The sequence below is a fragment of the Buceros rhinoceros genome, unplaced genomic scaffold, assembly GCF_000710305.1.
Source record: "Buceros rhinoceros silvestris isolate BGI_N320 unplaced genomic scaffold, ASM71030v1 scaffold1043, whole genome shotgun sequence".
In the NCBI taxonomy this organism is placed as follows: Eukaryota; Metazoa; Chordata; class Aves; order Bucerotiformes; family Bucerotidae; genus Buceros; species Buceros rhinoceros.
In genome coordinates this window covers 37,103-49,816 of record NW_010402809.1, presented here as the reverse complement: position 1 = coordinate 49,816, position 12,714 = coordinate 37,103, and the positions used below count along the sequence as shown (strand labels likewise).

Genomic DNA, 12,714 nt, shown 5'->3' with positions numbered 1-12,714 from the left:
CTTTCCCTAACTTGCACAGCTGCACTTTGCTGCAGGTAAGCAGTATTTCTGTGATTTGGGGACAGTAGCAAATCCTCGTGGGGGAGAAATTATGAAAACCTTTCTATCCTTATAAAACAGAGAAATACAAACTTGGAAACAAGATGACTTTATTATCTGCTTTATTAGATATAGTTAATAAAGTTCAAAGTGCTGAAAGGAAAAATACTTCCTCCCATATGGTGATACATATCAAAACTTGCTATAAAAAAATAGATCAGTTTAATTAGAAACCTTAAAAATGTTACTGGAGCTACAGAACTAGACTCATTTGTCAGGGATGGATTCTTCATGTAAATTTTAAGAGTTCTGTAATATTTTTCTGCATATTAGATGCTTGTTTTCTGACTGAAACTAACTCCCTTCTCAAATGCAACACACTGTTGCAGCAACGGGGGAAGGCAGAGACTTCAGTCTAGCAGGGCTTCACAATTGGTGGACAAGCGTTGTCAATGATGTCTATTCTGAAATTTGCTCCTGCTGCTGTCTGGTAGACTCCACATGTGTTCGTCTTACTGTGTAAGGGAAAATAATTTTCTCTAATCTTTTGCCTGAGATGCGTGTGAAGGTTTTGCCTTTTATGATTAAGTTGCTGTTGATTTCCTGAGTTAGGTTATACCTCTGTTGATTCATTTCACTGTGATACAAGTTCACAAAAGTGCTAGCATAGAGTCGAAAGCATCTAGGGCAGTTAGCAGATATGCAGTAAAAAATATTTTCTGAAACAGTGAGATCATGCCACATTTCTCTAGGAAATATTGCTTGTCTTCACGAGTCTGGAAGGGGAACGGAGATAGCCAGAATTCTATTGAATAGCGTGTAGAGGAAATTGGAGACTCATAAGCAGTGGGAAACCAACTTTGGACTTGGTGTCATGTTTCACAGTTTTAACATCAAAAACACAGCAAAACCACAATTTTAAGAGCAAAGCTAATAAAATGAGTCGACCTAGTTATCAAGCGGAGAGCAAGCCAGCTGAGTGTGTACCAGTTAACTCTGGCTGTGCAGGTGTTTAAATATTCTGTGTTTCCCCGTCTAGCTTGGTAAAACCTAAGCTATATGGACTTGTTTTCAGTTAGCTTTTTTTGAGATTACATTCAGCTGTTTGTATTTTGACTGTGTGCAGCTTATCTCTGAAACTATACTGTAGCTCTGTCCTCTCATAGGTATGGTTAAGGAAAATTTGTGTGGTGTTGTAAATGTTGCCTAACAGCATCATCATCTACAACCTAACAGTAGAAGAAGGTGTCAGAACTTGTATGGGCTTACAGAAGGTAGCATTCATGTTTATGTCTGTAGAAAGACAACCTAGTTCTTTACATAGCCTTTGGGTTAGTGTGTATAAATATTAAAATGGAAGTTGTTACATTTTTCTTAAAGAACGGAAAGTGAGTTAGTATTGTAGATAGTAAGTAAAAGACTTTGGAATATGCACATGTAGGTTTTAAGATTAACAATGAAATGTAAAGCATTTGGATAGGCTACAGCCCTACCTGTACCACAGCCTGGCAAGACTTAAACATATAACTTCGTTTCTTCAAATAATTTCTGTTCTTTGAGGAAATCATTAGTTGTGTCTCAGGGGGTCCCAGTGCTGTGACCGTGTGGAACTAGTGACTGGTGTAACTAGTAGCTTTTACACAGAAAACCTCCAGCTGAGTACGTCAGTGTGTGCAAGAGTGCATTTGTGATAATCCAAGTAAATCTAAAGCAAGCTTAGCCCTACAGTTGTAACAGACCCTTTAGAACTTTTTTCTAACCTGCTTTTAGACAAATTACCACCTGAAGTCACTAAAAAATAAGCTCTGTTTGCAGGATTTTGTTTGCGCAGTTTACATATAGAACATCTTAAAAAAAAAAAAAAAGGCAGCATGCATGATCGTGAGTGAAAATAAACTCGCTTTTTTTTATCTTAGCCCAAATCTCAGAAACTTTCAATGTAAATTTCCCAAGTCTTCCTGTAGGGCTTCATAAGATATTAATATGTAGGGAGTGAGGAGGGGGAGAAACAGAGGAAAAAGGAAATGGTATAAATCTGGAAAGGCCTTAGTTAACTGCTCTGATCAGCATTTCCGATATGAGACAAACTATGAAAAAAAAGTCAGTAGACAAAGAAACACGTTTATTTTTAATGGGTCTTTCTGAACTAGAGTTAACATCTGTCTAAAAACAGTATGAATTTCTTCATGGAAACACAGAATTGCCTGATACTGTGAGGTCTCTTCATTCTCCTTACTCAGTACCTGCACATTAATTTAAATGAATATAAAATTTGATCTGTTGAGATGAACCCTTCTCTCCTTTGCTTTCTTAATTTTCTTTCTATAAAAAATTAAGAGTGTTAGTGAGCTTAAGATGCTGGTAGAAATCACCCATTTTATGTGCAGCTCTGTTTGCAATGTAGGAAAACTTCTTTCAACACATGCTATGGATTGCATGGTTGTGGTCAATGTGTACATTTTTATTTTTTAACAATCCTCCTCTGGTTCTTGGTTTTGTTGCGCTAAGGTATGTGATCCATCTCAGAGCTGCGGCTGTTCAGCACTGTAACCTTACCTGGTCTTTTCCATGTATGTGACCGATGGGAAGCTGGTTTCCACTGTCCCTGTTATATCTGGTGTCTGCTCTGTTCATGAATACTTAACAGATACGTCAGGGAGTTCAGAGATGTGTGTTTCTGTGGGACTTGCTCATTATTTGTATACAGGAAGCATGGTGCTGAAAACCATATTAATGCCTGTGTACAAGACCTACTTCTAATACTGTGTGTATCCAAAAATAATATTTTTCCTCTTATTTTGGGTACATTCTTGGAAGTTTTCCTTTCTGTTTCTTCATGAGTACTTCTAATTGGGCTAAAGCCATCTTTGAAGGCTCTCTGATACTGTCTTTCAAAAGAGAATTAAATAACAAACTTGCATAGGTTTGGAATTACATTTTGTTAGCTTCCTCTCTATCCATTTCTTGTATTCTCAATTTCCGGGAAATAAAGTTAGCAAATCTCTCTAGTGACCAGGGCCTCGATCAGTATGCCAGTGCTTGCTGTTGTAAGACCTACTGGAAAGCTCTTGTCGCTGCATGCAGTGCTGATTCTTCTCAGCTGTACCCCCAGGGCATGGGCCAGGTGTGGGGAAGAGAGATGCTTTGACCTAAAGCAGTTCTGAGTCTGTCTAGTACCCTGCTGTTGCTGAGAGGGAAATAATTCTTCCCCTCTTGACTCTTGCTGTCCTTTCTTCACTTTCTGCCACTGAATCCTGCCTCCACTGATGTGGGCTTGCACTGTCACATCCCTGTGTGAGCCAACTTTCTATTTTCATGGCTGTTGAATTTGAAGTGTATGAGATGTGTAACTCAATAGGCTTCTGAAGGACTATGATGGATGATAAAACTAGCTCCAGAAGTGGCACAAATATGTCGTAGAAAGGGGCTCTCTCTTTCCAGCAGTACTGCTGGTGCTTTGTTGCCACCGTTTCTGGTCCTCGGATGAATAAGCCAGCATTCATGCTGTCCACAGCCATGTTCTCCCAGCCTTGCCTTTCCCACTCTGCTGTTTCAGCACATGGCCTGTTTTACCAGCTGGTGGAACAGATCACAAAACTAACTTGGAGTGGAGGGGTGAGGGTTTGTTTTCGTCTCGATTAGCATCTTAATGAGTATAGATAACAAGGCTAACAAGAATGGGCTCTGCAGGGACAGGAGTGAACATGTGAAGCAGTTGTTGCTTAACCCAGAGCTGCTGATGAAGAATTACCAGCTGAGTAAGAGACTGTTTTGTGATCGCTTCACATTATCTAGTGTGGCCCAAGCTTTGACCTGTTCTTTTTAGCCCTGCTGAGTGTAAGTGAAAGGCTATTGTCAGCTCTTTCTGCTCTCACCTTTTATAGAGAGGAGCAGATGTTCAGTCAGAGAGTATAAAGTTTATTTTTGCCAGCTCCAGACCACAAGTCACGCTGAAAGCAGCTGAAAGACCCATTTACATGCTAGGATCGACTGATGTGTTTCTTAGGTGGTGGTAGCATGTATGTACAGTAAGACTTTCTCTCCTTTGTCAGTGGGTTCCAGATTACATGTGCATCTTGCACAGTGAAACTACAGCTGGAAATGGGGCCCAGAATGCATGATCCATAATAGACTACTACTGTGGGTGTTTTCTAGGATTTTTTTCATACATAGGAATGCTGATATCCAGTGTACAACATGACAAAAGGTGTCTGCTTTTAGCATGTACCTCAGAGTTTAGAACTTCAAACACTGGGATTTTAGAAAATTGAGGGGCTCTGTAAAGTAAAAGTAGCATGCAGTTAATTTTGGTGCATTAGAATCTGGGGCAGAACAATGCCAAAGCTTTAGATACTAAGTAAAATTGACATTTTACTTAAGTGAACTGTTAGAATTGTCAGGAGGGCACATCCTGTGATCCTGTGGCAGTGAGAGAATAATATTCTGCATACTGTAAGAAATAATTATTATAGCAATAACAATTGGTTACTACAAATGTAGGAGACTCAATAAAAACTAAGTAATGGCTAACAAAATGGCTTAGTCTATAAGCAGTTTATTTCATTGTTTGGTGCAGATTCTTACACTAAAAAGGAAATATAATAACCAATGCAAATAAAGAAAATTTAATTTTCTGTTATTTTTCTGTGTAGAGGTGAGCATCTTCAGAGAGCTCTCCTGTCTGTGCCCCTGCCTTAGAGTCAATGTATTTTTCTGTATGAAAAGGACATTGATACGCTTGTGGCAAATTCCAGGTTTTAAACATGAGTGTGTTCGTGTGTATGAGTAACTGTGCTAGCACCTTGAAAGTCTTAAGCATAAAATTCAGAGCCATTTTATACAGGAAAGGAAGAAAAGATTGTAAAAGATGAGATAGGACTGGTGTCCTTGGACTTTCATTTAAAGTCTTAACTTTTCTCTGCCAAATCTAGTTTTACCCATGATTCAGACTAGATAAAGGAGTAGCTAGAAAACAGCTCGATGGTCAGATCTACTAGAATATTACCATATTTCCTTCATTATAAAAACTAATGTCAGAAGGTTCAAAGAAGGAAAACGTCTTTCTTATTCCTACTGAGTGTAGAGTCAAGTATTGATGCAAGTTACTCTGATTTCAACCATTTCAGACTTTAAATCTTCTCATAATTACACCAAGATCCTGTATATTGTCGCTGCTGAAGATGTGTAGAGATTCCTTTTTCAATGAGAAATATTTGGTCAATGTCCCTTGTTTGTCATTCTCATGGGTGGTTATAAGATTTAAGATTTTTTTCTTTATAGACATAGTAACTTCTTAATTTTAATTTTATTTTCAGAACCTTGTGTTCAGTAGCCACTGTAAAGCAGTTACTGGCTATTCAGATCATGTCATACATCGAAGGAGATCAGCTACCTCATGTGTACAGTGCTGCCAGGTGACTGAGCTGCCATCCTTCCTGTGCGTAGCCAGTCCACGGGTAAGTCTGGGTTAAGCTGTAAATTATGTATTTTCCGTTGTGTTTCAAATATTCTTGCAATTGTGTCTTAGGAACAGGATGATCTATTAGATGCTTTTGGTTGGGTAAAACTCTTGTGAGGATATCCTTTTGCTACTGTATTGAATAGTGGGGTTTTTTCTTAGAGGAAGTGACTGTAATGTGTACTGAAGGGAAAAGGAAAGTTGTAAGATGCACCCAACAGGAGTTACTCTGGGACACTCTGATTTTGCTTTTTCTCCTCATACCAAAGCAGTAAAATGATAGAAGTGACTGTCAAGTAGCTTATTCCCCAGTAATCTAAATGGGGGGCGTGAGCATGGTACAAACGGAATGGGTTGATTGTTTGGTTAACTCTGAGAAAAGGAGATTGAGGAGAAATGCATTTTTTAAAAGATGGCTCATTTTCTCCCATTGCATCAGCTTATGCTCTAAAAAGGAAACACCAAATCTCAAAAACAATCTGGGAGCATCCGGTTCCTCCATGTTGAACCCAGGACATTAAGGATTACTCAAGCTGGCTTTTTCTAAATCTTTTGGATGTTCAGTGGTACTGCGTGGATTTGTCCCATCAACTATTAGGTGAATTTCTGAATTACTTTAGCTAAAGTTTCCTGGGCTGACTTAGGAGACCTTCGAGGAGTGGGTACCTCGGTCCCTCGACCCTTAACAGTCTACGGCTATTGTTTTCGTTCCATGTTGTGAGATCTTGACAAAGCTGGAGAAAATGTACTTGTATTAGCAGGCCATCTAGATGCCATGTTCTTCAGTTCCAGTTAATGTTACTGCTGTAGGCTGCATCAGATGGGGCTGCAGGTGCAACGAGACATTGGCCTCTGGAGGAGGGAGGATGGCAAGTAAGCCCCTATCACCTCTGTGCTGCTCCTCAAGCTGGACTCATCTGTGCCTGCAGCTCCAGGGGCCAGGAATCCAGCTGAGTTCTCAAAGTCACATATCACCTCCCAGTCACGACAAATGATCTAGTTCAAAACCAAGAAATTATTCTAAGAGTAAATTGCGAAAACCAGTTCTGCTTCAGATTCCTTTGATTTGTTGCCCTTTGTACTTAAATTTGCATTGCAGATGAATATGTCCAATAGTTCCTGTATATTAGAAAGGGAGGAGAGGGTCTTGGAAGGCTACATAGGAAGGGAAAGATGATGAGAGATCATATCTGGCGTATATTCTAGTGAAAGCAAGTTGCTTGTTTTGGCTTGGCTGGTGTATAAAAATGATTAAGTGGAGGCATGGCTTTTTGTTTCTAGGAATACAAAGACTTAATTTTACGCTTGTTAGAAATTCTTGGCAGGAGTGTAGAGGACATGAAACAGCAGAAAGAGCACATATGTTCTCAGAAATGATAGCCTTCTGTTGTTTGACTTGTGATGAATTTTGGGAAGTTAATGGAGCGAATGATAGAAATAGGAGCGTATGTTTATGTAGCAGCTGGAGGGGGAGTCGTGGGGGGTGGGGCTTTACTGTTGTAGTTTTCTTTCTGTGCAGACAATTTTCGTGAGTATAGACAAGCCTCAATTCCTCCCACCCCCCAGAAAACAAAACAAAACTCTTGGAGGATGGATTTTATATTCTTGCATTCATTAAGAAGGTGATTATTCAGTTTAGAGTAATATTGTTTATTTTAGTATAGCAGGTCAGTAGATCCCAGCGTGTCGGATGTCTTGTGGTCGGAAATGGGTTTGGACATCTCACAATGTCTGAAACATTACCTTTGCATGGAGATGAATGCAGGAAGCATTTTACAATTAAATAAACAAAGTTACTGCATTTCATGTGGCAATGCATTCATATATTCCTACTGCTATATTTTTATGTATTTCTGAACCATGACTCTTAGGTTCAGTCAGTTTTACAAGAATGTGTTGACATAGGAGGGTTTAGTACTAAGGGCTGAGTAAAACCACGAAACAAACTTGGAAAAAAAAAAAAAGAAACCTTAAAAACCATGCCAAAAAGGAGAGGGAAGGAGCATAAACAAGCTTGAATGAAAGTTTTGGGTTTCTTTTTTTTTAAATCTGTTTCAGAAATGTGTTGGTTTTTCTTGTAAGACTGTGTAACAGATGCAGAGTTCTACCCTAGGAATGCGTGTAGACATTTAAAGGAGTGCAGAGCTGACAATAAAGAGCCTTATCTGTCCTCAGATGTCAGTCAGTGTTACACAGGTGTGCTTCCTACTAGGGAGGATTTATTCTTGTTAATGTAGAAATTGCAGAGACATGCACAGTTTGCCTCAAGATTGTCTCCTACTAGCTCTTCCTGTAGGCGAGGTGTTCCCAAAATGTAGCATGTAGAGTTTTATGACGTGTCGTGATTTTTCTTTTAAGAATGCTGATGTACCAGTCTCAATATTACTGATTTCAATAGATAAGCCAAGTTTCTGTGTCAAAAATTAGTCTACTCTTTTTTAGTGTAGCAGCTGCTAAGTCTGTAAGCTGTGGTGTACATCAGTGTTCAGGCCACAAGACTTGAGCTGCAAGAGGCTTTGCCCTCTCCCACAAAAGACTGCAGATGGCAGTACAAGACAGGATCAACTCTTAACAGTATCTAGGAAGTAGTGGGGTTGTATGCGAAGTCTGACTAAACGCAGACTCCTTCAATTTGCAGTGTTTCGTGTGACTGTGCTTGGACCTGTAAGCCAGTCTGGTTTAAATACAGCTCTTGGCATCTTGCAAAACAAGACATGTCCTATAATTGTGCTTACAAATCTATTTAAACAGTTGATTTGCCCTTGCAAAAATAAGTCTCTGTGAGATTAATTTCTCCCTATGAGAAGAGCTGCTGTAAAACGAGAGTGGACCACAGGCTTCCACTGAGAACATCTCACCATTTACTTTGAGTTAGCTGGTAACGTTGAGTTAGTTCAGAGAGGAGCAGCCGTCACCTAAGACGGCAGGCAGTCTGTCTTGAGGTATGGGTTGTTTCCTTCATCTTACAACAGATCTACAGTAAAATAGTTAGAACTGTTCATATTTAAAGTATTTTATTGCTTATCATTTAGTTAAGCCCTTAAAATATTTTCATTTGCATGATATACCGTTATATATGTAACTCTCAATATGTAGCAGGTAATTATGTCACACCAGAGTAAGCTGGAACGAAAAATGCAGTCCTTCTCAAAGTACATAAAAGCTTTTTGAGTGCCAGGCAGAGATGTTTCTTTCGCTGCGTTTAATAGTTCAATTGTCCCATTATCAAACTAATTCCCACTCTTTCTAAATTCTCCTGAAACTCAGCCTAATTACTGTTCACCATGAAACCTACAGGCTTCTGTACTATTTCTTCTGATGCAGTGTCATCTTTTTTAAAATATGAAAACTTTCATGAGTTTTATTTACTTTGTGTTCCTTTTCATGTGTTAAGGTACTTTTCATAGTGCCCTAGGTAATGTGTTCATCTTGCACAGTGTTTGGATTTATTACAGTGTTTTTCAACTTACATAAATCTACATGGATGATCTTTTAAAAATGTTACTTCTGAAATAAAAGCAACAATGACTGCAAAAGTATTGGTACTTGCTTCCTGTATTGGTGAAGAAACTGACAAAGCATTGCACATTTGTAATTTTTCCCTCTTTGAAGCCCATGCCGTGGGTTTAATTGTCTAATAATTTTTAATTTAATTTTTAAGTGAGTTTACAGTATGTTCCTAAGTCTCTTGATAGTGATGAAAGTTTCTATTAGCTTTCTTTTGTAAATTAGGTTAGAAATGGCTTTTGTAAATGCTTACCCCAGAGCACTAGCCCAAAGCAAATATATTCAGAAAAGATAGGAGGAAGATGCTCATAGACTGCATTTGTATTGGAAAGTTTCTTGAGCTAGATACTGAATTGTTGTATATTTATATTTCAGTGAAAGTGGTGTAATAGTTGCATTTGATTTAGATCACACAGTTTAAGTCTTGGTGAAGTATCTTTAAGAAAAACCCACCAGAGTAGGCTGTCCTGTGCGTACCATGGCTTTTCAGTATCTTGAAGTTGTCCCTTACCCTGCAAAGGGAGGGAGAAGAGAAAGCTCTAGGTTGTGTGAAGGACAGCCTTTTCTGCTGCAGTGAACTCTTACTCGAGGACCTTGCAGCCGTTGGGCATACAGCTGTTTGACTAGTGTGCACCTTCCACACTCTGTCCAGATTTGGGTGGATCAGGCAGAGCAGGGGGAGTTAAAGTGATGGAGCCATTCCAAAATAGCTCACATGGCATGAAATCAGAAGTCCTGTGTTTGCAAACTGGTCTGTCCATCTGGGTTGTTATGTACTGAAGTAGGTAACTGGGCAAGGCATACGTAGAATGGTCAGAAGAAAAAGATCACCCTGTGCTCACTTGCACTGTTTCAAGCCCAGGAAATATGGTGTTCCCACACAGGCTGTTTTCCTGTTCATTTTTTTCCTTTCTAATTTATGTATCTTCCTAATTTTGAATTATCACATGGATTTCTGTTGAGGACAATATGTAAATCTTATCTCTGCTAGATAAATATTTGATTGCGAAGGGTAAAATTAACAAATAAGGAAAAAGAAATCAGAGATGCAGCAGGTATATTCTTGTACTCTGAGCTTTATCATCAGTTGTGTAGCCTTTGGCACAAGGCATTGTTTATCATAAGGTAAGTAGTCCATGCTTGGTCATTCACAGGACTTCTTTTTGGTGGGGGGAGATGTTGCATCTTTGCTTATTTTAAGCCAATCTAACATTGTTTTTCATTTGTACATGTCAGTAATGATTTGACTTTTAAAATTTGATCCTGTGGGAAGGTACCTGAATAGAAGATGTGGGGGTGAGGGGAAATCTGAACAAGAATATCGATTATTTTACTTGTAGGTAACAGCTGTGCCACTGGAATTCTACTGCAATGACCGAAGTGCAGAATACGATCGCAAGACACTAAAGGAAGGAGGAAGTCTTGAAGCAAAGCAGTGTGTCCTCCACGGAGCCCCAGAGCTAGCAGCTGACTGGCTGAAGCAATGCTCCCAGTTCTTCCCAGAGTGTCCAGGAGGGCTGTTGGGGATCAGGCCTCAGAATGGCTGGTCTTTTATCAGGATACCAGGTAAGTTTGGAGGCTGTCGTGGACAGAGATGAGATAAATAAGGACATCTTCTCTTTGGTGGTAGTATGCTTGGTTATGGGCTTTTTGAGAGAGTGGTGGGGTGGTTGTCTGTTTTTCCTCTTGAATGAAAGTTAATCCTGCTATCTTGAAATACACTGTGATTTCATCTCCTCTGTCTGGAGCAAAGCTGTCAATGGACACTGAACAAGCCTAGTACAAACTCTTCTAATGCTTACAAACGTCTCTTAGCATGTCAGTCCTCCAAATGACTGTAAAGAGGTGGATTTGCTTACTAAAGCACAGTGAGGTTGGAGATAGGAAGATTGCAGGAAAAGCCAGCCACACCTTGTCTCCTAGTGTATCGGAAGACCTTCATATTGATCTAAGATCTTTTGTTGGACTTCCCGGTGAAGGGCTGAACATTACTTGTAGCAGTCTCCCGTGAGAAGGATTTGTCTGGGGACCAAGTGCTGAGGAAATTGTTCTGGAAAACAGGGAATGAGGAATTCACTGAGTTTCAATTGGAATAAAGACGACTTACTCGTATTTCCTGGTAAAATGGAGGAAAAGATACCAGTGTACCAACGTAAACGTGCTTCTGTTTTTCCTGTAGAAGTAGATGAAAGTAATCCAGATTTGCTAGAATTTGGTTGCCAATGCTGCAGTGATTTTCATGGGCTGGATACACTGTAGCTGTCGGAAGATGGTCCTGAACAGCAAGCAGAGTTCTGCAGAAAGTACTAGAGATGTGAGAGATAGCCAAGAGGAAAAACAGCTTACACTGCCAGATGATAAGTTATTCCCAGACCCTTTTGGGTCATGGATATTTTGCAGGGGAAGTTAGTACAGTAAAAGGAAAACAGCCTTTTGCTTGCTGCAATCCGGTTTAAGATGGTACCTTCTAAGTTCTTGGAGTCATTTGAAGCACATGCACTTTTTTTTATACCTGTAATGCAGAACCCTTTTTTTATGTGCTTGCACTACATAAATGTTCAATGACAGCTGATGATTTTGTAGTTTCTGCAGAAATTCATTGAATTGTTCATCAGTTATTTGGAAACAGAAAATCAATCTCTGTAGCAGAAAGGAGGGAAATAGCGAAGGGATTAATTAAGGTAGAAGGCATGGATAGAGAAATAAAGTAGCTGATGTAGAATAGAGAAAGGACTGCATTTTCTTGAAAAGACTTCCATTTTAAGCTGATGAATTTGTCACCAGCCAAAATTTGTAGAGGAATAAAGATGAGGTCCAAGAAGCTTTCAGGAGTGAGCGAATAGGTGCAAGGTTAGGCAAATTGTTGTCAAAGCACAACAAAGAATTTGGCTGAGAAGGTGGTTGGGATGAATGTGTTATGTAAAGTTGTCTGAATTTAGGAAGTGTTGGGCTATAAGTGGATTTAAAAAAAAAAGTTTGTTTCATACAGCTCCATTTTTAATTAGGCAGAAACTAGCATTCAAACCTAAACTTACTGTAAGAGAGAGGCACATAGCGCGATAAGAGAGCTGTGTTTACACGCGCAGGAGCAGGCGCGTGCGTTACAGAAGGTGACTGATGTGCTGAAGGAGCCCTTCACAAAGCTGAAGTCTAGCAAGGGTCAAATGGAATGGTAGCTGTGAAGGTCTGTGGTAAATAGGTGACAAGAAAAGGGGATACCTCTCACTCCTAACCCTCATCTATCCTCTCCCAGGCTCAGTGTTCCCAGTATGCTGGCAGCAGGCTCAGGCTGCGATCACTGTGGGAATCTCTTGAGGCTTTTCCTGTTCTTTGAAAGAAAAATGGACCTGGATTAAATGGCAGGAAGTGTCTGAGTCCTTTTAGCATCGATAAAAAGCACTGGCCTCACTGGCTGTTTACTGTGAGAGCCAGCTAGCTCCTCACTGACCCCATTGTGCCGTGCAGACTGTTGGGAGGGGAACCAGGGGTGTCAATTGGAACCCAGACTTTATCTCTCTTTCCTCTGCTTTTTGCATGTCCAGAGGCACTTTTCTCATTCTCCAGAGAGCGGTGAGCCCGGCTACAGTCATTGGCCAGACCTCCTGACAAGGGTTATTTTGAGTCATAATCACTTCTAACCATTATTCCCAGGCTGTAGGATCCCACTGTAGATAAGTTATGTCCATATCCCCGTGTGGCTGGAGGCAGGG

The 12,714-nt window shown here is 39.9% G+C and overlaps 1 protein-coding gene across 1 annotated transcript in view; it reads left to right on the top strand.

Annotated features, from left to right (window-relative positions):
* The window catches only part of INO80 (INO80 complex subunit), a 59,395-nt gene that overhangs the window by 25,685 nt on the left and 20,996 nt on the right, over positions 1-12,714 (top strand). The window contains exons 24-26 of the mRNA XM_010132741.1: positions 1-35; positions 5,355-5,495; positions 10,345-10,570. The exon at positions 1-35 is cut by the window's left edge and continues 2 nt beyond it. Of these exons, the coding sequence (XP_010131043.1) occupies positions 1-35; positions 5,355-5,495; positions 10,345-10,570 (402 nt within the window). The remainder of the gene's footprint in view (positions 36-5,354; positions 5,496-10,344; positions 10,571-12,714) is intronic.